The sequence below is a fragment of the Sinohyriopsis cumingii genome, chromosome 8 (genome assembly GCF_028554795.1).
Source record: "Sinohyriopsis cumingii isolate HCF-2022 chromosome 8, ASM2855479v2, whole genome shotgun sequence".
NCBI lineage: Eukaryota > Metazoa > Mollusca > Bivalvia > Unionida > Unionidae > Sinohyriopsis > Sinohyriopsis cumingii.
Window position 1 is genome coordinate 9,960,820 of NC_142968.1, and position 24,893 is coordinate 9,985,712.

General features: G+C 37.0%; 1 protein-coding gene across 1 annotated transcript in view; it reads right to left on the bottom strand.

Moving 5' to 3' along the window:
- LOC149792960 (potassium voltage-gated channel protein Shaw-like) overlaps nt 1-23,954 on the bottom strand; it is a 25,041-nt gene extending 1,087 nt beyond the window's left edge. Inside the window, exons 1-3 of the mRNA XM_089966829.1 lie at nt 23,330-23,954; nt 20,860-21,162; nt 1-4,313 (exon numbers count right to left, since the gene is read on the bottom strand). The exon at nt 1-4,313 is cut by the window's left edge and continues 1,087 nt beyond it. Coding sequence (XP_089822955.1) covers nt 3,255-4,313; nt 20,860-21,162; nt 23,330-23,605 — 1,638 coding nt within the window. The 5' untranslated portion in view covers nt 23,606-23,954 and the 3' untranslated portion in view covers nt 1-3,254. The remainder of the gene's footprint in view (nt 4,314-20,859; nt 21,163-23,329) is intronic.
- Between the last annotated feature and the right edge of the window lie 939 nt (nt 23,955-24,893).

Here is a 24,893-nt window from a genome sequence, read left to right on the forward strand (position 1 = left end):
GTTGGCAACAAATTAAGATAATTGCCAATTTGATATGCAGGCATCATTGTTTACATTGCATTGCCAATTCATCTGAAGGCGTTGATGTCTACATCGCATGGCTAGCTGATATGCAGGCAGTATTGTGTATCTTGCAATGCCATTTGATATGCAGGCAGTATTGTGTACATTGCATTGCCAATTGATATGCAGGCATCATTGTCTACATTGTATTGCCAATTCATACGAAGGCATTCATGTCTACATCGCATGGCTAGTTGATATGCAGGCAGTATCGTGTACATTGCATTGTCAATTGATATGCAGGCAGTATTGTGTACATTGCATTGCCAATTGATATGCAGTCAGTATTGTGTACATTGCATTGCCAATTCATATGAAAGCATTAATGTCCACATCGCATGGCTAGTTGATATGCAGGCAGTATTGTGTACATATTTATATAGAATTATTAAACACAAAAGACAAATGTAGGGGTTATTAAGATAAATGCAACAAGCTGAAAACAAACAGTTCAAAAACAGTTTTTAGCACTTGAAAAAGGCAAACGCAAAACACGGACAAAACAAACAATAAACAACAAAAAAATAAAGACTTGAAATTGCAAAAGTCTGCATGATAATGTCTAACTGATGTATTATTTGAAAATGGTCGATGTCGTGCCAGTCTTCTTTTCGACAATAGCGCCATCAGTTTTCTTAATGTAAAGTGGAGTAATCGTGGATTATATTCCAAACAATTCGTTGTTTCCATAATGTAAAGTGGTGTAAGTGGTGATTATATCCCAGGCAATTCGTTGTTTCCATAATGTAAAGTTGTGTAATCGTGGATTATATTCCAGACATTTCGTTGTTACCATAATGTAAAGTGGTGTAATCGTGGATTATATACCAGACAATTCGTTGTTTCCATAATGACAGTAATGACCACAACAATTATAATAGTAGCAGCTACTACAACAAGAACAGCAGTAATTAAAATAGTAGTAATTTAAACAGTAGTAAGTATAGGTGAATGAGTAAGTAAGGTGTCAAATGTGCACATTTTCTAATTGCAAAAATGTGATATAATACTAACTGTAATTACTCACCACCGCAAGTGGAGTTCCGAAACCAAGAAATAAAAGCAACCTTCTAAATACACCGCCTCAGAACACTAAAATCAAGTGCTTTAAACAAAAAAGACTCCAAACTGACACCCACATGCAAGTAAAATTATCATCTTATTTACATTTAATTAAACAATTAATTTGAGGTCAAAAATCATTTCGACATCTTTCTACCAAACGTTGGAAAGGAAAAACGTAATCTCCAATAGCAAATTATTCAAATCATCCTTCTTTTCTTAATTTGTTGTAAGAAATAAACGCCAGCGTACCTTTCGGACTTCTGGTTAAGGCGCTGTACTCGCGCTCAGAAGAGTGCTGTTCGATTCCCATCATGAGTCCAACCCTGATCGAATACCATAGTCAATCTCTGCGCAAGGCAAAAATCTCTCTCTCACACACACACACACACACACCGGACATGAGCTTATCCTCAAAAAGAATCTAACAAGACAAAAAGTAAGGACTCATTCGCGATCCATGCGGAACTTAACACCAAGCTATATGCCCACATACCACTGGAGTTCTTTTTAGAAATTTAAGGTATGAGACTAAGATTATAAATTGACGTCTCTATACCAAACACATGTAAATCATATAGTGAAACATTATCTACAATATTGTTTCTAGATTACGGATAAAGATCTGCAACTATGTAACTTTATATAGGGTCCAGAAAATGTAACATTATGCAGCGTGTGTGTGTGTGTGTGTGTGTGTGTGTGATATTTTTTAACGTAGATTTAACATTTTTTCAGTCATATCGCTACGATGTCTGCAGTGTGGCAGTTTATAGTGATGTCGAGCACTGGGGCATCATGCCGCAAACATGTTGCATCATGTCCGACCCAGTCACATTATCCTGATACCAGGCTGGCCTTTCTTAATGCTCAGCGCCAAGCGAGGCAGCTGTTAGTACCATTTGTATAAGTCTTTGGTATGACCTCCCGCAGCAGTGAAAGTGACATTATGATAGTAGTAGCTTCTCGAGAGTCGATGGTTCTTTCCGGGAATTTCCCGGGTTCTTCCTCCACCATTAATACTGGCCGCCATGTATAGCCTATCGTGTGTTGAAAAATGGCGTTAAACCCTACAACAACAACAACAACAACATTATGATAGTAAAATGCATGCTAAAATATAGAAGAACATGAGACGATATAATGGAAGTACTGACAAAATTACGAATAACATCAGCCTCGCACTCTGTCAAAGGTTTTTCAAAGCATTTATTCATTTTTATTGTACACTCTGGTTTGATGCCCCTTCTTAAACTGGATTCCTGTTCTTTGACTTTATTGGTGCCTGTACTGTTATATCTATCTATATCGTATCCCTACTTTTGATCCACTACTGTAGATAGCAACGAGTTGTAAATAGGTTATTGAAATGGTTTAAGCTTAATCTTAATAATTAACCTGTTTACCAGTTTGGGGTAATTTCCCATTGGATGATTAATTCACGTTGGTTTTGTCGCGACGTGGGAATGTATTGTGAAATATGTCACGTGGAAGTATTGCGGCATAAAAAGAGGTGGAAAATAATGCGACATAGAGCCATGGTGTATATACAAGGTCAAAAAAGTGGATAAATAATTAATTAATTCTTATTTCCCATGTTCTAGTTTCAAAATCAGTCTGCTGATGTATTTAATGTTGTGTTTTGATATAATTTGAGAGGACTCATATGTTTAGATTTTGCATTGGAATTCAAAGGGCTCATTGACTTTGTACTAAAATATTGTTCTGGTATTATTGTAAATTTATACAAAGAGTTCTGGACAATGCCAAGGCTGTTCGTTCATCAGCACATTCAGAACCTGATATTCATTCGGAACATTCTATTATTTTGGAATTGTTATTTAACTTTTAGAATAATGTTCGGATTTTCATTATCTAAGTTAGAGAGTTAAGTTATTTGTTACGATTTTCACAACTTGTAGGTCTTGCTTCTTTCTGTTACTTCATTTGAGACCACACTCTTGTAACAAGGCCAAGCGTCCTTAATCGGCAGCCAACGTTCGTTTCAAACCAGCTCAAAAGAATCTAAAACTTTATTTATGTATCTGCATTACATTGTTGAATTAATTACTCTACAATACAGTGTTGAATACATTCGTTTGAAATTGACTGGGATTCAACAAATTCGGCTATGACACATTTTTCGTTTGGTCATTATCGCCATTTTCCGACAGCATCAAATCGTTCTCTGTGTTAGATGTATTTCCAAAATCTGTGTTATCGTTATTATCAGTTTCATTCTCTCCTATCATTAGAAGCTTAAAACCTTCAAAGACTTGCATTTTGGTTTTATCTATTAGTCCATCATCATTTTCCTTTTTCTTTTTATTCTTATTTTCTTTCTTTTCTTCGCTCAAAGCAAATTGTATATGTGTATAGTACATAATAAAATTATTCACCAAAATTGGCACAGAAAAGCCAATCATTAGTAAACCCGACAAGGCTGCAAAAGACCCAATCAAACAACCAAGTGCTGTTACCGGATACATGTCGCCATAGCCAACCGTTGTCATGGTGATCAAAGCCCACCAGAAGCCACGTGGAACAGATGTAAATACTGCCCTGTCCTCGACAAAGTATATGAGAGATGCAAAAATCAGCATCCCTACGATCATCAAAACTACCAATAAAACCAGCTCGCCAAAACTTGCTTTTAGGGTATAGATCATAATCCAGAGACCTGGAATGTGCCGAATAAGACGAAAGATTCTGAAAATTCGATTTATTTGAAGAATTTGAATGACGTTCAACGCAGTTGTGTCATTATATATTCCCGGTTGGGCAGCATAAATAATCAGTTCTATGTAATCTGGAATTATGGCTATAAGGTCGATGACACCCATAACAGAAATAACTAATCCGAACTTCCGGGGAGCTGTAAGCAGTCGCGCTATGTACTCTATTGTAAAGAAAGCTAGGCATACGATATCAGTAATCTCCAAGACTGGGTGTTTTGCCCTCACTTCGGAAAAGTCAGTAAGATGGGTCAGGTTTATGTTGCTTATCATCTGATTTTCTGTGGTGGCTGTGTACAACACCTCATCACCTATAGATTCATTCTTTACGGTTAAAGAAGATCCATTGTTGCTGATAGGAACTTTGATGACGTAATAGAAGGTTTCGTGAGTTCCCGCCAAAAATGATATGATGGAGACGAAGACGAAGATCATGGAAATAACACTAAAAATCTGAAATTGAAAGAAAAAACGATTTATGTGAAAGAGTAACTGTGTAAAACCAGAACAAACGGGGGAGGAAAAAAACGAAAGCTAATAAGCACTCTTGCAACACATTAAACGCAAGTTTTGGAAACAGGCAACATTATTTTCATTGTTCACTTTCATGATGGGAAGTCTGAAGGATTTTTGTACGTGTAGTGTTATATACAAAGGTGGTAATATAAATTCTGGTCAGTTTGTAAAAGTGCCTAACATATACATATGTGTCCAATGATGGACAGCATGGGCATCACAACGGACAAAAATCCTCATGTTAGGATAGACGGACGTTTCGTTGACAAAGTTAGGACAAGTATAAAACGTACAAAGTCAGTGCATCACCACTGACCTTTTAGAGTCTACTCATTTTGTCAAAAAGAATAAAAACAGACAACATTGGTCATCAATGACATCTTTAGCTGCAGGTAGAAGTTTATTATTGTAAACTACACATACAAATTTTCAGACTGTTCATCTAGACTGTCATATCTTTTGTTTCAAGTTGTTGTTCGAAGTTTTGTTGTGCTGTTTTGAGAATATTTTGTTTTTAACTTAGTAATATGATTTATTTCCTTTACAAATGAATTCTCTCCCGACCGATGATGATTTGATGTCAGTTGCTAGTTATTTCCATCTCTATTTGAAATTGACTTTGGAAGCATGAGTAAACAGTATAGCATGATCACTTGGATATGTGAAAACACTTTATAACTTTCAAATTTATGAACATAATCATCTTTCTATCTACTTTTATATATCTTATTTATCCATGTGTTTCTGTGTGTCTGCCTATTGACGTAACGTTATGTATATCTACATTTTTGTAACTTCTGGTACATGATTTTATTTAATTTTCTTAATTTGTATTTATGGTTGAAAACTGTATAGAACTTATTTTGTTATACATCTGTGTACGTGACCTGGCTCAGTTAAGAACGCACATTACACAGAACCTATAAATAGATTTTTAAGTATGTGTTGACAAATAAAAATAATAATCTTAATAATAAGACTTAAAATGGCGCTTATGGCGTAATTTCTCAAAGACTGATGGGATTTATATGTTTCAAGAATAATTCTGTAACATTCCATTTATTGCGCGAGGTCAGGTGAATAGGCCCAATTCGGCGCAAAATGAGTAGTTTATGTTGTCACATGGGTCTATGCGAGACAGTGTAGATAAGGAGAAAATTAATATTCAGATTGTTTCCGATTTTTAGAGTCACTCACACCAATTGTGTTCCTGTTCTAAGTCTTAAACCGTGTTTTATGTTGTACTTAGATATTATTCGAGAGAAAAAAAAATCATTTAATTGTACTGTTCAATGGAGAGAGAAAGTGTTAATTATTTCGACTATAATAGCATTATGTATGCCTGTAAATAGACAGCGATACACGGATATTTAGGTGCCAAGCAAATTGATCAACACTGTTTGCCTGCAATATGTATGCTAGTGACAAACGCGACCTTTCTAACACAGATAATATACACGTACTAGCATTACACACGTCAGTTGACGATAGAGAATATACATCTGCTAGCATTACACACATCAGTTGATGACTTTCAAAATAATCTGGCATGAATACGTCAACTGGGTACTACGAAACAACAGCAACTATCGAGTTTGAATGCTGACGTGTGAACGTCAATTGACCACTTGGAAAGCACATATTCTAGCGAGTTTGAATGTAGCGTTATAAACGTCATTTGATCGCTGCGAAATACATCTGCAAGGTAGTTCGAATGCCACATTATACTTGTCAAATGATCTCTGAAAATATGCATCTGTCATCGTGTATGAATTAAGCATAATCGCGTCAATTGATCACGGGGAAAATATTATACTAGCTTGTAAAATACATCTACCACAGAGCTTGAATGCAGCATTACAAACTTCAAGTGATCACTGAGATAATAATCTGCTATGGAAATACATTTACCATCAAGTTTGAATGCATTACACACGTCAACTGATCTCTATAGAAATACGTGTACCATCGAGTTTGAATGCATTACACACGTCAATTGATCTCTATGGAAATACATTTACCATCGAGTTTGAATGAAGCATTACAAACTTCAACTGATCACTAAAATTACATCAAATAGAGCGTATGAATTTAGCATTACCCGCGTCAACTGATCACTCTGAACATAAACAAGCTATTACATTGAATACAGCATTGAATAAGTCATCTGGTAAATTTGAAGCAACAGCTACTAGTAAGACTGAATGCAGAGTTACACACTCTGTTGACAACTGTAAAAATAACCTAAAGTGATTTGGAATGCAGCATTACACGTTAATTGATCACTGGGAAAATACATCTACAAGTGACTTTCAATGCCTCATTGTACATCTCAGTTGATCATTTAAAACATACATCTACTTGCAAATTTAAATGCAATGTTACAGACGCCAATTAATCTCTATGGAAATAAATTTACCATTGAATTTCAATGCCGCATTACAGGTCGCAATTGATGACTGCGAAAATACATCTGCTAGCTAGTTTGAATGTAGCATTACACATGTTAGTTGATCACCGAGGAAAGACATCAACTATTGAAATTTAACAAAGGAAGAAATAAATAAAAACTTGTATGTGCTTACAATAAATCAGCCGAGACCTTGAGGAAACAGTCGTGTTCCCTTACGCTATGTTAATTAAATATGTACGTTAATCTTATTTCACCACAGTGTATCTTAAGATATCCAGTTTCACTTTCTTACTTTGTTCATATTCATGTTCCGCACATTTGTTTTATAAGCAGTTAACAAGCGACTTTATTTACAATATGATTTATGTGTATCAAGTCCAATCTGATACAGAATCGTAATCCTATTGGTTGCATTTTTAAATGTAAATCCAAAAGGTCCAAGAGGTTACAGGTCCAGACAAGAAGAACTACTCTTCTGCTCAACGGGGAGGAGTTCAACCACGTAAGAAACCAGAAAGTTAGGATCCCTTGACAGCACTGAAAAGGGTGGAAAATGCAGTTACGAAATCAGAAGCACAATAATCCAGGTCATATTCAACAGATACCGAGCCCCTATTCCAAGGCAGCCCAGCAAGCAACACCTCCATCCACAACTACAATAATTCCAACATCGGCAGTACCGAGGAAGTAACCCCGCCATGTCTAAATAAAATTTCAACAAAATGCAAAAAGAGGCAAGGGAAGGAAAAGGAGGAGGAAATGAAGAAAACAAGAGGCACAAGAGACGAGCAATAGGAAGAAGAAAACCGAAAGGAGAAAATCTCAACACAGTCGCAACCGCCACGTGCATCAACAGCAACACGGTCGGTTAATATCAGCATTGGATCCCCGACATTCCATCCACAGAACAACAGCATTTCAGACTGACGACACACAGAATACGAAGTTGTATACGGCCAAACAACCGTAACTGCAATTAACTTCAACACAGAAACAGGTGAGAATTTATACGGCTGAATAAACAGTAGAAGTGGAACTGGATGATATGATAATGGATGGAAAATATCTCGTCAGCACGTTGAAAACAGCCAAATAGTGTCATCAGCTTGGAAGAGTCTAAATTATGAGGGACAATTGGACAGGCTGACATCACGTAACTTACATAAGTCAGCGGCAAATATCAGAGCGCTGGGTGAGAAGTACATCATCTGCCTATTTCTTTTAGCCACGCTTCGAAGAGTCTAAATTATGAGGGACAATTGGACAGGCTGACATCACGTAACTTACATAAGTCAGCGGCAAATATCAGAGCGCTGGGTGAGAAGTACATCATCTGCCTATTTCTTTTAGCCACGCTTCGAAGAGTCTAAATTATGAGGGACAATTGGACAGGCTGACATCACGTAACTTACATAAGTCAGCGGCAAATATCAGAGCGCTGGGTGAGAAGTACATCATCTGCCTATTTCTTTTAGCCACGCTTCGAAGAGTCTAAATTATGAGGGACAATTGGACAGGCTGACATCACGTAACTTACATAAGTCAGCGGCAAATATCAGAGCGCTGGGTGAGAAGTACATCGTCTGCCTATTTCTTTTAGCCACGCTTATTGTCAACAAGCTGAGAGTGTCTTGAGACCTGTCGTCCCAAGCAATCACTGTTTCGCCTCCACTATACGACATCTTAGTAACTGACCTGATTGACCCAACAGTCTGCATTTCAGACATTAACTCATCGCACAAGGTTGATTTGCCACGTTAATTCATAAATGATCAATGTAATTTCTTTGTCAACTAGATAACTCCTACGAAAATCGCTAGTCAGCGCTGCCAAATCGGTCAATTGAGGTACGTCATCAGTAAGATGGGGAGAGTGGAGTCCCTCCTGGGTCGGGGAGAGGATGTACATGTCTCATCTATACCACGGCACATTGAAGTGAGAGACGACTTCTTTGAAAACAGTCAAAACACTTGTACAATAAGTCTTTGAGGAGGACTATAAGATATGTCTAGAAGAAAATATGTTGGGATAGGGAGAGATGTATTTATATTTTCTCTTCAACAAAGTTTCATATAAGAGCACTTAAAGATTTTTACAAGATTCCCATCTGACAAAGATCTCACGGAACCACGCGATTGTCAGATAAGTATTTCTTGCACGCGACTTACTAGGTCAAGGATAGTTCTTTGGTATGACATTCTTGGGGCATCTCAACCCAAACAGTTGATCCTTTCACCAAACTTTTAATCCTACCATCAGTTTGGATTCATATAGTAGCTATGTGTATATAGGCTCAAATCATAGGCAGCAATGGTCTTCCGCCACAACAATGTCTGAATCACCGAAGTTGGAGCCGGCTACATCTTCGTCTTGAGTGGCCGAAATAATGAAAATAGAGGTAAAGATGGTTTGCAATCAAATCGCATCTAGTCATCAAGCTCACAAATCAATTAACTGATGTGAATGACATACAAATTACAGTTAAGCCTCCTACTGTATGAAAAAAGATTTGCGACTATCATCATCGCCTATGCACCATAAAAATCAATGTAAAATTTTATGAAGACCTAGAGTACCTTATTGCAGAAGTACCGAAAACAGACAATCTAATCTTCCTTGGTGACTTCAGTGTTACGGTAGCACTGATCAGCAGACATTGCCAGGTATCACGTCACAAATGATGTTGGTAAATGCGACGAAAACGGATTCATCTTAATGATGAAATGAGCTGAACACAACCTCTTAACGACGAACACAGTCTTCCGCTTCCAAATCGGAAAAAGACGTATTGAATTATCGCGTACTCCATGCATAGGTCTCTCAAATGATTAAGTCATGGTCAGGGTAAGTCATGGTCAGGGTAAGAGACAAACACGATGCGATAGTTACGAAGGCGATGAGACGTGCAGAATGCATGACTCATCGCAGGCTCATCATCGTCTCCAGTCCAAATTCAGTCAAGCAGACGACTACAAGGCAAAAGAGTGTACACACAAGAAGCTCAACGTTTCTAAATTAAACAGGAAAATGTGAAACAGTAATTAGTCGAAAAACCTTGCAGCCAACTAGAAACAATTGGTGTGAGCTTCAAGAATGTCATGGTAAACTGGGCATCCTTCAGAGACCATGTACTCGGATATATCGAAAATCCTCGGTCCCATCAAACCTAAAAGTCAGTCATGGCACAGAAACATATTGAACTCTTACAGCTGAGGTAGACTCAATGAACTATAACCAGTAATACAAAATCCATCCATTGTCCACTTGTACAAGAGGGAAGTGTTATGTATATTTACTTTAATTGTTTAATTGTTAGTTTTAATTATTTTTATTCAATTACATGCTATTGTAATGTAACATTGTTTACTGGATTTTACATTGTCCAGAATTGAGTTCAGTTCTGTTTGACCTGATTGACGGTTTTTTTATTTTCTAATTTCATTGATGTAAACTCCTAATAATAGAAAAATTGTATCTAGTTGCTAACCTTAATCCAAAATCAGTGATAGTTTTGGTAAACAATTTTTTTTAAAAACATTTTCTTTCTCAGAGTAAGAAACTTATGTTGAGTCAAGGTCATATCTGGACTACGTGACAAGTATCATGTGCCAATTGGTAACAAACTTCTATTTTTTCCAGACGAATGAACTTTTGACCCTCATCCGGGAATTTGTTTTGCGTCTTAGTTAGTCGTATAACAGACGTTTGGATAAAGGATTCTCAGTCGGGCTAAAACATTTGACACGTTAAGTTGCATTATGTTGTGACCAGTTTGGGCTGAATTTTATTTTTCTTCAAATTATTGAATTAAAGTGATTGTTTTCCCTGGAAATACGAAAGTGCCCTGACAAAATTCTTGGACAACGATATTCATTGGAATTTATACTGTATTCAAAACTGGAATAATATTTTCTGTGATTCAACAAGAGACTGTTGACACATCTGCACTTCGTAGGTTATTACAGACGTTGTCGCCTTCCATCTTGAATTTCATTGGGATTTGAACTGAGATTCACTAAGAACTTTTCATTGATAGGACTTGTGTTTTAATTTTTGGATTACAATTTGGATTTAATTCGCAATACCGTAAGTTCTTGTTTCTCATTTTTCGCTTTTCATTTTGTATTCTTGGGAAATAAACTATTTGTTCAATTTTACAAAGCTTGTTGTCTTCACTCTTTTCTGTTACTTATTTTAAGAGCATAGACTCGTAACAGAAGGCAACATGCAATCCAGCAACAAACGTCGGGGCAGGTCCTCGCTTTCAATAACCGGCTGTGCTCAAAATATTATGACTCAGTCCGTCATTGATTTTTCGACCCTATTCGACATACGCTCCATATCTTCACTATTCCTACATTCATCACGGATTTCTGCCTAGCGTTCTGGGTAGCTTCAGGAACGTACGATTGACGCTGACATGGTGTTTTCAGTTCTTCAACTCCGAAAGAAATGCTAGAAACATAGCGCCAACATGTACACGACATTTATCTATATGACAAAGCCAGTGACACAGACAATCATTGAAGGTCTCTGGAACATCATAGCAAAATTTGGGTTCCATCATAATAGTTTAGCAATTCCATGATGGCATGCTCGCTTGTGTTGTGGACGAAGGTGCGTCATATTAACCATTTCCAGTCAACAATGGAACAAACCAAGGTTGTGTGTTAGCCCCACCCTTTTTAGTATGATGTTCTCTGCTATTTTTACTAAAGGTGTCCGTGACTATGCCACTAGGGTTGTCATCTGATTATGGCTAATGGTGCTCTTTTCAATCTGAGGAGACTACATACATAGACTAACTTACAGGAGTGATTCACTTCATCTCCTGTTTGCTGACGAATGCCTGAATGCCAAATCTGTGCCGGACATGCAATCGACCATTTCTCCTCCGCTTGTGATATTTATGTTTTCACAATCCGTATCAAGAAGACAACTTTGGTGCACCAGCCTACACTAAAAAAGCTTTACGTTGAGCAAATCATCACAGTAAATGCACGAGCTCTCTTTGCAATATACAAATTCGGCTACCTTGGGAGTACACTATCACATTGATGATGAAACCAATGATATGCTATAGTAAGTGTGGCCTCTGGCAGACTACGCGCAAATGTATCAGTCTGCAAACACAGCTGATAGTCTAGACAATCACTGTGTTGCCGACCCTGCTGTATGCATGTTAAATCTATACTGTTGCAGACGTCATGCCAAAAAAGCTGAATCGTTTTCACAGGGGCTTCCTGAAGGAACGGATGAGAATAAGACGGCAGGACAGGGTCATAATCTCTGAAGTTCTCCCAAAGGCAGAAATTCCAAGCATCCACACTCTGATGATTAAATCGCAAGTGAGATAGACAGGACACGTCACCAGGATGTCAAAAGAACGACTACCAAAGACGATCTACTGTGGTAAGCTGAAGGAGTAGTCAGAAGAAGTGCTTCATTATTTCCCTCAAGTCATCCTTGAAGCATTTCCACAATGACTCTCAGGTTTGGGAAAATCTCACACAGAAACACTCCATCTGGCACAATCGCATGCATGCAGTCCATAGGTATCCGCATAATTTACGGTTTGACTAGTATACCGCAATATGTTAATTCCTGATTGTGCTCAAAATATTATGATTGAGTCAGTCATTAAATGTTCGCCCCATTTTGACATTGACTGCATATCTTCACACCTCCAACTTCTTTGCATCTCTTATTCTGTTCTCTGCAGGCCCAACAAGCAACAGTGAAATTTAAAATAGAAAGAAGCAAAACTAAAAAGGACAGATCAATCATAAACAACAGTTACCAATTCCATCAAAAAAGGTCTACAACTTCTGGAGATATTTAAGAGTTAAAGATATCAGGAGAGAAAACTACAACCAATCCAATTACTATTCACGAGTAATAATAATGTGATAAAAAATGTATTAAAGACGTTGTTTTTAGGTTTTAAGGATCTCTTATATTACAAATCAAAGGTAAATTCTATGCAAGACTTAGGAGAAGATTCGGTTGTTAATTTAGCAACATTGAAAATTGAAATTGAAATTATTTAAACTAGAATATAATTATGTCTATTATCTGCAATATAAGTAACGGACCTTAGTCATATATCACTAGACATACTTGAGATACTGCACTAACTAATAACAAATATTGAAAATTACGATTTTTCATTTCTCCAGACACTTCAAATTTTTTGCGGGGCCCCCGAGTGGCCGAGTGGTCTAAAGCCCTCTCCGTTACGGATCACTGCCATCTCACCTCTGTCTGCGTGGGTTCGAGTCTAGGCCAATGCGGGTATATGAGAAAGCTTACCAGTAGGTTCTCGTAGGTCGGTGGTTCTTCCCGGGGTTTTCCCGGGTTCTTCCTCCAACAATAATACTGGCCGCCATGCATAGCCTATCGTGTACTGAAAAATGGCGTTAAACCCAACAACAACAACAACAACACTTCAAAAACAAATGAAAGGAGACTATTTCTGTTAAATAAAATAAAAAAATTTTCAACTTGTAAGTATTATCATCATAACCTGGGAAAAGGTATTCAGTTGCAGATGAGTTGTTATCTCACCTGAAAAATCTTTAATTGCTCGTAATTTAAACCTTTCGGACAGATTTTGATCCCTTTTGTGAGTTAAAATTGATGTTGATGTTTTTTAACAAGGTTTCTAAACAACAGTGTCACTTTAATGTTATGTATGTACCATCCAATTTCATAACTTGTATTGCCTATTTTTTTTATTTTATGTCTTGCAACAGGGCTAGATATAAAACCACATCCAGGTTCCATGGAGCTAGTAATCGGTACTAAAAATGTTCTCTTTTTTAAACATCACAATGTCAAATTCCAGCAATTGAAAAGTAATATCTCTGTTTACTCCAATGACTAGGGTGTTTGCTTAGGAATACACGTAAATTTCCTGGTAAATAAGGATGAACGTGAAGAAAAAGATCGATGTGGCACTTGTTTACACTACCCGTTGTATGTATGTATGTATGTATGCATGTATGTATGTATGTATGTATGTATGTATGTATGTATGTATGTATGTATGTATGTATGTATGTATGTATGTATGTATGGATGTATGTATGTATATATGTATGTATGTATGTATGTATGCATGTATATATGTATGTATGTATGTATGTATGTATGTATGGATGTATGTATGTATGTATGTGTGTATGTATGTATGTATGTATGTATGTATGTATGTATGTATGTATGTATGTATGTGTGTATGTATGTATGTATGTATGTATGTATGTATGTATGTATAGATGGATGGATGGATGGATGAATGGATGGATGCATGTATGGATGGATGGATGGATGGTTTGGTGCTTTACGGCACAACAACACAAATAGGTTATTTAATGCCTAGACAATTGGAGTAAAGTGCCTTGCCAAAGGACACACAACGGTAGCTGACCTAGCCTGGTCTAGCTGTGGGATTCGAACTCGCACGCTTTCGGTCATGAGTCCGGATCGCTAACCACTGAGCAACCGCGGTTCACCCTATGTATGAATGAATGTACTTATTTACTCATTTATTCATTTGTTTATTTGTTTATTTTTCGTGAGGTCCCCAAATTGGACGGCCTCAGAATCCACCACTGCATTATTTGGGGAGCGCAGATTTATTCCCATAAACATATGCCTTAAAGCATGGGATAGATTGTAGCCCACAAAATCAATAATTTTACCTCAGTATTGACTCGTATAAAGTTCAAACTTGTAAATTGGCAAAAAAAATGTAAAAGAGTTTTAAAAAATTAAAAAAAAATCTTTTCAAATCGTAACTACCGTCAATAAATTAAACAATCCCGTCTGTTTTTCAATTATATGATTATAGAATACCCAAGTAAAAATATATTTGGTGTCTGCTTTTTTTTAATCATTTTCATACATGTATACGGCTTTTACTTGCTCTGTTTTCTGACATATACATACGATACATTCCATCATTAATCTGAGAACAGTAGTAGATGCAGAAATTATTTCCTACCTACCTTTAACTCGATTCAACTTTATGAATCCTGTTTAATGGAAAAATTAAACATTTGTCATCTTAAGTCCACTAAGTTCGAATAGAAGATACACTTTTTTTAACTTACATACTGTACGGCAAACACTTCAAAGACGAGATATAATTTATTGACCATCATTTATTATATTAAACGCTCCTGTTTTCTGAATTATTTTTCTTTGCAAGATAGCAAATCCATTATTTAAACGACAACTTGTGAATTTGCGTAAATTTAATCCCGTTTGTCATTATTTCGAGCTAAAATAAATAGCTTTATCGATGTCTCTCGTTGGCTTCCATCAACGGAAGGAAAATTTTAACGCAGTTATCTCAGTACTATCATTCATCCGGGACATCAAGGCGTCATTATTTTATTATTTCAATCGTCTGGCGCAAGATTTTCTACTTCGTCTCCTCCCTTGCTACACAAACCAGTAAGCTATGTTAACAACCTTGTAACTACAGAATAACATATGTTAGACTACAGAAAAAAACTTCATATTTGAAAACTGTTTATGTTAACTCAGTTTTAAGTTCTTGGACATGCGTGTAAAATGGTATAACAAGTGTTAAGTTCTTGGACATGCATGTAAAATGGTATAACAAGTGACTGTCTGAATCCGAATCGGACTGTGAACAGTGCAGGATCAGTTACGGCATAAATTTGCAATGGAAGAGAGAACCAGCTAGAAAGTTAGTAGTATTGTTCAAGAGCTGCCTTAAAGCTCTCCACTGATTGCACCCACACAACACTGTCGCTCAGATGATTCCAGTCCACAATAGTTTTTACGAAGAAAGAATTTCTAAATTGTTCTGTTCTACATTGCTCAACTACAAAACATCTGCTATTATTTGATACTAGCTTTCTACAATGTTTATTCTTTCAAAATTTGAAAAAGGTTTCGCTTTAATCTGGCGTTTTTGTCTTAATGGTTTTAAAAATATATTTGGTAGGAGATCCGGCACTAACCCTTCGACTACTTTAAGGAGATAAGTCAAACGAATCCTGCTACGCCTGTCTTGGAATGCTGGTAAACCCAGGTCGGTTAACATTCTGGTGATGCATCCTGCTTCTCTGGTTTTGTAGTCACCAGATATAAATCTTGCTGCCTGGTGCTGGACCTTCTCGATTCTGTCAACATCCTTAATGTAGTACGGTTTCCAGACAACACAACCATATTCCAACACGGATCTGACTAGTGCTAGATAGGCAGTTAGTCTACATGTCTGCGGACGGTGTCCGATGTTTCTTTTTAGGAATGCTATGTGGAGCTTCCTTTCTTGGTAGATTTGATAATATGCGATTCTCACTTGAAATCCACAGATAGTTATAGTCCAAGATAGGGGTCTTCACTGTCATGTCGTAGTATGTGCTTATTTCAGGTGAAGAAGTGAGATGATTTTGCCGTTTTACTGGTCATACACATGAGGTAGCATTTAGTGGCATTGAAAGTGTGTGTGTGTGTGTGTGTGTGTGTGTATATATATATATATATATATATATATATATATATATATACACACACACACACACTAAAACTAGACTAAGTTAAATAGATGCATGGCCTCGTAGTACCATAATGTCCCCAGGCTATATATAATTCTTATGTACTTGAACAAAAAAGCTAATTAAAAAAAACAGCTTTTAATGGCGCTGCACCAGATAGTCCATATAGATATATACATGCTGTTTTACTCGAGCAATCATTGAAACAGTGAGAAATCAGACGGACACCTTTTACAGTATGTCTTCGGTAGGAGCACCGTCTGGTCTGCCATTGTCTACATGCAACTTATCTTATGGTATTCTTATTATGGACAGTACTTTTCGAATATTTTGTATTGTGACCCTAATTTTAATATTCATATAGACTGAGTCAGTCATAGATCAGTAACGGTCTTATCCTCAACAACCTCTGAGTGCAATCATGTTCTCGTCAACATGTTCCGAAACTGAAACGAAATATCACGCACTTGATATTGCAACATGAAAATTTTCCTGTTCACTGTATACAATCATTAAAAGTCAAGGTCGTATCCTGTTTTTAATGCAATCAATGTAAAGACGATGTCACAAAAAAGGAAAATCCCTCGTCTTTTTTATATCAGTTAGACGATTTACCTGTACTACAAAGATATTTCAATGCCGTTTTCTGCCATTATTGTCTTCAAATAATTTGACAGGGCGCAAATGACATGATGGCTTTATTCAATGACTCACTCAGGAACGCCGATAGTGAATGAAAAACATTTGCCTGTATAATTTTGTGCCGTATTTATCGCGCAAGCGGTTACTTGTGACATCGAGCACGAAGTGATACATACATACATACATACAGACAGACAGACAGACAGACAGGAATCCGGACATACATACATACAGACAGACAGACAGACAGGAATCCGGAGAGACTGTATACTTAAATGACAGTGCAATACCAGTTCGCCAGATGAGTGTGGATGCTAAATCGAGTTCGGTAAGTGCAGGTAATGCGATGTGTCCTGTAACGGCTGAGCACTGTAATTTGTTACATATGTAATTTGTTACATACTACTTGCTGAGCACTGTAATTTTTACACACTACTTACTGTGTATGTGTGTGTGATAAATGTTAGCATTATTAAATCACGTCCGCGTTGATTCTATACAATCCTACCATTCAGGATCAGTTACGCACGTTCTGGGCCTAAAACAAGAAATGCATATATTTAATGAGGAGCAGAACTTATGTGTAATACTTGCACTGAAAATGTCTATCTCTAGGCACGCTATCTCTAGACAACGATATCTCTAGGCAACGCTATCGCACGCTAACTCTCTGCACGATATCTCGAGACAACGCCATCTCAAGATAAGTTATCTCTAGACAACGCTATCTCTAGGCACGCTATCTCCAGACACACTGTCTCTAGGCAATATATCTCTAGACAACGCTATCTCTAGGCACGCTATCTCCAGGCACACTATCTCTAGGCACGATATCTCTAGACAACGCTATTTCTAGGCACGCTATCTCTAGGCACGATACATGTAGACAACGCTATTTCTGGGCACGCTCTCTCTAGGCACGATATATCTAGACAACGCTATCTCTGGGCACGATATCTCTAGACAACGCTATCTCAAAGCACACTATCTCTAGACGCGATATATCTAGACTACGCTATCTCTAGGCAAATCTATCTCAAGGCACGCTATCGGCAGCGCACCCTAATTTGCCGTGCAATTTGTATGTCAATTACCATTTTAATCGAGTTCGCATCCACCTGATCAGTATTCACGTCAGAATACAATGCGTTAACGTCAACGTCGAATGTATGACCTACATTAAGGTCCTCTCGACTATGTAACTAGGGAGGATTTAGTCCATTCCTTCGTGACAAAATATAAAACATAATTTGATGTCATCCAGCAGAAGCATTTTTTCCCCCGTTCAAACTTGAATATTTGTTTTTTCATTTCTGTGATAGCTTAAAGGAATCAATAATAAACTGCAATTGTCCAGACAAATATAATGCCTGGTGTCGTGGTGGTGATTGTGTAACAATATATAGTTTTGGATATGGGTGTGCTGTCAAGAGTCCCGAAAGGTACCCAGTCCTGTACTATATTGATATTTTCTTATGTATTAGTTCATTGTATGTGTACATAACAGTAATGTACGATCCCAGTTGCTGATTCATAGTATGCCAGTTCCAGATGTTGATGAGTTTGAATTATGGTCATTTGCGGCTATTCGACCATGCACGAGTAAAATGTTAGTCCCAGACCCAAAATGATCGATCAATATATTGCGTCTCGATAAGCCCCACCGACATAGTGACTTTTGCTACTTCCCAAGCCGAATTGTGCGGATATCAAATAAGATGGATAAGGATGGTGCGCACCGTGACAGTCTCAGCAAAACACTGTGTATCAATATTCAGTGTACCTGATTATAGAGTACACTTTCTAAACAGGCAGATTACATGGGCTCATCTGTTTTGCTCATCGACGTATACATTATAACCGTATGGAAGAGCAGGAGTGATGTCAATGTTGCACTGAGATCAATGTTCACGTCGACTGCTCCGGTGGCCTAGTGGCTAGAGCGTCCGCCTCGGATGCGGGAGGTTGTGGGTTCGATCCTTGGCCGAGTCATACCAAAGACTTACAAAAATGGTACTAACTGCTGCCTCGCTGGGCGTTCAGCATTAATAGGTTAGTGTTAGGACTGGTCGGCCTGGTGTCAGGATAATGTGACTGGGTGGGACATAATGCTACATGTCTGCTACATGATGCCCCAGTGCTAGACATCACTATAAAATGTCACATTGCAGACATCGTAGCGATAAGACTGAAAAATTGTTAAAGATACGATACAAATCCAAATCACAGCACAACACATGTTCACGTCAACGTCTCGTAGGGATTGTGTTCAAATATCATTTTCCGCCAAGTCATCCATGGCTGCTGCTCTTGCAAGGAAATGGTAAGTATCAAGTTTGTTTGGTTTTTTTTTTTTTTTTTGGGGGGGGGGGAGGGTATTTTTCTTAAATCTAATTTTATTGTGCCAAATATTTTGTATAAATTGTCTCAACATTTTAAAAACAATCTTTGAGTACATTTAGGTATATATCCAGTATACGGCACCATGTTGTCCACCTCACGCTGTGTTTACTTAAATAAATGATTTTTCACCGGAGTGAAATATACTTTGTCCACTGCATCATCGTTAATATTACGGCTAAGAAATTGAGCTATCTTTATACGCATGCTAGGCCTAGTCCTGATACGTGTCTGCATTCAATGCAGACAAATCAAACTAAATCCAACAATGTGCAAATATTTGTTATGGTCTGTTTTAACTTGAATAGAGAAGGAGAATAATATTGCTATTTATATTGTGGAGCAGAACAAAAACGATAAACCGCTGATAATATCCACGAGATACAGTCATAAACCTGCTAGCTTCAATATGTTATACATATTGCTAGCCAATCCCCATGAGCAGACCCCCCCACCCCCCACCACCACCCCCCCAAAAGATAAAGGAGAGGAAAGAACAATTTCATGTTCCGATTGAATAATGGATATATTTCATCTCTTGGGTGACAAAGGTAAAAAATTATGTATTTTTTTCACACGCCCGATAAAACATCGCTCGTTTCAAGCAAATGTTCTCTCTTTAACCTCAAAGTATCACTGCCACCATCACAACAAATAGTAATAATAATAATAATAATGGTTCATGATGATCATTATGTTACGGTCTGAATTTATACTATAAGAAAATAATGACTCTGAATGAACAATGAGGATCAGAATAACATTATTTTAATAATAATAATAATGATAATAATAATAATAATAATAATAATGATCATTATGTTACGGTATGAATTTATAATATAAGAAAATAATGACCGTTAATGAAAAATGAGGATCAGAATAACATTATTAATATTTTAATAATAATAATAATAATAATAATAGACAAAGGATATTCCGTGAATTAGTGATGAGTACTGTTGAAAAAAAACAGCCACAACAAGGACAATATAATATCAGTATTATTATATAATGTTGATAATCTTGCTGTCATCAAAGTTTTGATATTTACTGGTATGATTTATTATTATTATTATTATTATTATTATTATTATTCATGACGACGACTATTAAGAGCTGATTCGATTGTACATGCATGTTCTTGTGAATTACTGTTTTGATTGTGCTACTTTTTCACTTTTTTCAGATTAAGTGGTCATTACGACATGTGATTGGTTTGCTGAAATCAGTCCGGGGCTTGATACTTCAAAATGTGACTATTGTAAATAACTATGCAAATGAGTAGATGGAGCATTATCCGATTTTCAAAGGGTACATTATAGACCTAGTTTACTTTAAACGCACAGAACGTCTCTGAATAGCCTGCACCCCATTGCACCCCATCTTCAATCGGGGCTAGCTAGTTAGCTACACTAAGCAACTTCTCCACCACACGTCATCCTGTGTTATTTTGGTCTCTTATTAGTCGGAAGTGAACACAACATCTTACCTTTGAACCCTTGGAAGATGCTGGGTTATTCAAAAAAGCCCACAACCGTGGTCGGGTGCGCTTCCACCCACTGGTCTGTCTTTTCCCAGTTTCCTGCAGATCCTCATGCAGTAACCCCTTCCTATCCCTCTCGAGTCGATTAAGGGCCTCCAGGGTAGAATTCCAGGAATTGTAATTGTTCCAGCAGCATCTTTCTATCAGCTGATAACTCAGACCCCAGTATTCCAGCTCATCCTTGATCGCAGGGCCGCAGATATAGGACGGAAGATGCAGCTGTCCGGTCCGCAGATAATTTAAAACTACCTAATTATTAATAGAATAAAATTACTGTATTAGATAGCAAAAACGTTGTATCAAGCTGCATTTGCTAAAATTCAGTTTAATGCTGTTACTAAATTCTAATTATGATATCTATTACATCGATCATAAGAATGATGCATCAAGAATGCCACCCATTTGTGGCTGTATTTACAAAACTTCATTTATTCTGAAATTGGAGTTAGTTTTATCATAGTTAGTGTCCACCTGTGTTAATCAGATAACTGATTATTTTCGAGCTGACAATATATGTTGTTCTTATTACATCCTTTAATGACTCAGTCAGATAGAATGCTAGTTTAAGATAGCTTTTCATAACGATTTATTTTGTCAACTACTCGTGTATTCATAATGGGGAAAATCTGGAAGTCTGTAGCTATACTTTCGGCAATCGTGCGGGTCTCTCAGAAATTTAAAAAATGTAATACACACAAATATGTCTCATCAAAAATATAACCGAATCAAGCAGAATTCATCTCTTTTTTCAATATATATATATATGTGTGTGTGTGTGTGTGTGTGTTGGCAGTTATCATCTGCAAGTTTCCTTATAGTGTGAAGTGTTTAGTTTGTTACAGACCAGTATTATGAGTTTCCGGGGGATGAAAATATTTTATATTTTGCTTTTAAATATAAAGAATGAATCTCAGGTTGCATTACCTTCAAACAAGGACAAATTAACATTTATTCGTTTACTTTATTTCTCATCATTAATCATGTTGACTGATTATATTTTTTTTCAACCTAAGAATATATCTACATATGTATGGAGCTTTTAGAACACATTAACACAATCCTGAATCTTTAGTGCTGAGTATATTTAGGCATCTTCCAAAAGACCTACATCTACAAATGTAAATGGCACATTAGCATAATCCTGAGTCTATAGTGCTGGGTAATTTTAGGCATCCTCCAAAGGACTTACAAAACAAGGATGAATGTAAAAGAAAGACAACTTCTTAAAATACAAAGTCTTCATTTGATAGAAAAGTACTTCTTTTTTAAACGTCCATGTCCGTTTCAGCGTGAACTTCACCATGGATAGATCCAGGGCAAACTGATTTCTCCATTATTCACCTTTTATAACTTGCAGGAGGATACAACGGGCTTATTTTACATCCATTAGCTCGCAAGGGGGTCTATCTGTTCTTAACCTATAATGTTTCAGCATCGCACAAATCATAATTTATAGTATGAAAGGATTTGGATTTGTATTTTTTAACGTAGCTTTAACAATTGTGCAGTCATATCGCTACAATGACCGCGATGAGGCAGTTTCGAGTGTTGTCTATCACTGGGGCATCATGCCGCAGACATATAGCATCATGTTCCACCCAGTCACATAATCCTGACACCAAACCGACCAGTCCTAACACTAACCGCTCAATGCTAAGCGCCTAGTGAGGCTGCTGTTTGTACAAATTTTGTGTCTCTCGTATGACGCGACCGGGGTTGGAACCCACGACCTCCCGCATCCGAGGCGGACTCTCCAACCACAAGGCCACTGGAGCGGTCATGTATGAAAGAAAACAAGATTTCAATCAGGAAATCTTGAAAGTAAACAATATAAAGATAAATATTTCCCAGTTCAAACCAATTTAACTACTACAAATTAAACGCAGAATATACAGATGTACCGTAATCTGCCTTGATAAACAAAAGTTACTTACATCATTCAGAAACAATGTTTAAAATAGCTTTTTTATCCCAAGCGGAAAAATACACCTTTTTTTACTACCTAAATTTTTGGTAGAAATCTTTGATATTTCTGCAGGTTAATTAATCCTAGGTAAAAGTGGTATAATTGGTGTTAGTCTATAATTGGTGTTAGTCTATAATGGGTGTTAGTCTATAATTGGTACGAGTCTAGAATTAGTACGAGTCTATAATTGGTATGAGTCTAGAATTGGTACGAGTCTCGTGTGGCATGTAATATATTCAGACGATAGTTAATATTCTGTCTTAACATGCAAGCGTGCTTCTGTTTCTTTTTGTCATTGATGTATGTCAGTAAAATCGACAGTAATGAAGTGAATTTTGCCAACTAAATCTTCCAGTAAAGTGCATTCATTTCTTATCCTAGTCTACGTGTAAAATCGGCATAAAATTTAAAGTAGGTCTGGACTCTCAAAGAGAACGTAATATGCATTACCCGAAAAATGTCAGGGTCCTTATCAAAAAAGTAATCCCCTTGTTCTTCTCTGAAGTGACTCTTGAGAAATTTTTTATCCGCCAGTCTGCTGTTTGGTTGAGCATGAAGTGTCGAACAATATGTTTCAAACTTTTTTCCTCCAACATTAAAAACCACGGTCTCTTTTGATGTCGCCACATTTAGTATTATTTTTCCCTTGCTTCCAATTTTTGCGCCTGGCATCATGGCCCCAACAACTCCACCATCGTTTGTATCAGATTTGTTTTTCTTCCCCATTTTCGGAATGTTTGGCTATTGTTCATGGATACTCGGACTTTTTAATAGCACGCTTTCCGTCTTTTGTGTAGTAACATCCTGTACATGGGAGTGAGGGAAGAACTAGAACAGTATTTTAAAAGTGTCCAGACTGGTTTAACGGGTCAACTTCATGTTATGGAACATGCATTTTTCTTGTTTATCTTGTTTTGCAAACTTGTTCTAATGTTTTGTTATCGTTTTACTGAAATTCCTCTCAGAACATGCATTGTAAGGATAATGATCGTCAAGGTAATAATTATTTCATGCCTCATGTCCTATGACTCCTAAGCCTGAATGACAACCGAAACTAGTTTCTGGTCCACAGGTATTAAATAGCGCAACAACTTGGGTTTTCAGTCACTTCTTTGATTCAATAACACGATGTACTTTACGGTAAGAGAGATATTAGGTAGCGATAACCGGTCTATTTTTTCCTGTTTGCGAACTATAAAAAAAATCTTTTTCGAAAAGGTTCGTTTGTGTGATTGTGATGTGTAACATTAATTTACATAGTACGCCAAGGTGAAGTCTCCAGGAACGTTAACCCTACATGCCTAATTTGCACAGTGTGTGTGTGTGTGTGTGTGTGTGTGTGCGTGCGTACGTGCGCGCGCATGTGTGTGTGTATTAATTACAAACTGTAGCGGGGATGGAGACTAGGTTTCGAGCTCCTACTCGGTTCAAGACCCCCTTCTCCATTTAGGGAAAGTCGCTATTATTGTGAAAATCATATGCCAGTTAGGTGGGAACAAAGGCAACAAGAACATCCTGGAATATTAACTGGGGAATTGTCATCATAACTGTCTTAATATCCTTTTTGGAAGTGACAGAAAAAATTACCATCTCCAAGAGTTGATTCTAAAATATAACCCGTTTTGGACAAATCGTTCGTTAAATACTTCTATAATAAATATACATTATCTAGTTTGTTACTTTGGGATTGTTTTCTCCGTCCTAAATAGTCAGATATGTGTTTATTTACCTTTGTATTATTTTGTATTATTCCCTACATAATGAGGCTATACACCTGGTGTTAAGCCAGTCTTATACGTACCGTAAATACAAAAGCGGTCCAACATTCCTCTTAACCAAAAGAAAATATGAAAACCTCTATAACAAAGATACAGCAAATATACGATCAATATATTTATATATATATCATATGCAAATAAACATACTGGTATTTCAATCGGAGTTAAGATTGACAACATGAAACTGTTGATGGAGGTATCACGGTACCAATTGTTTTTCCATATACCTGAATGCT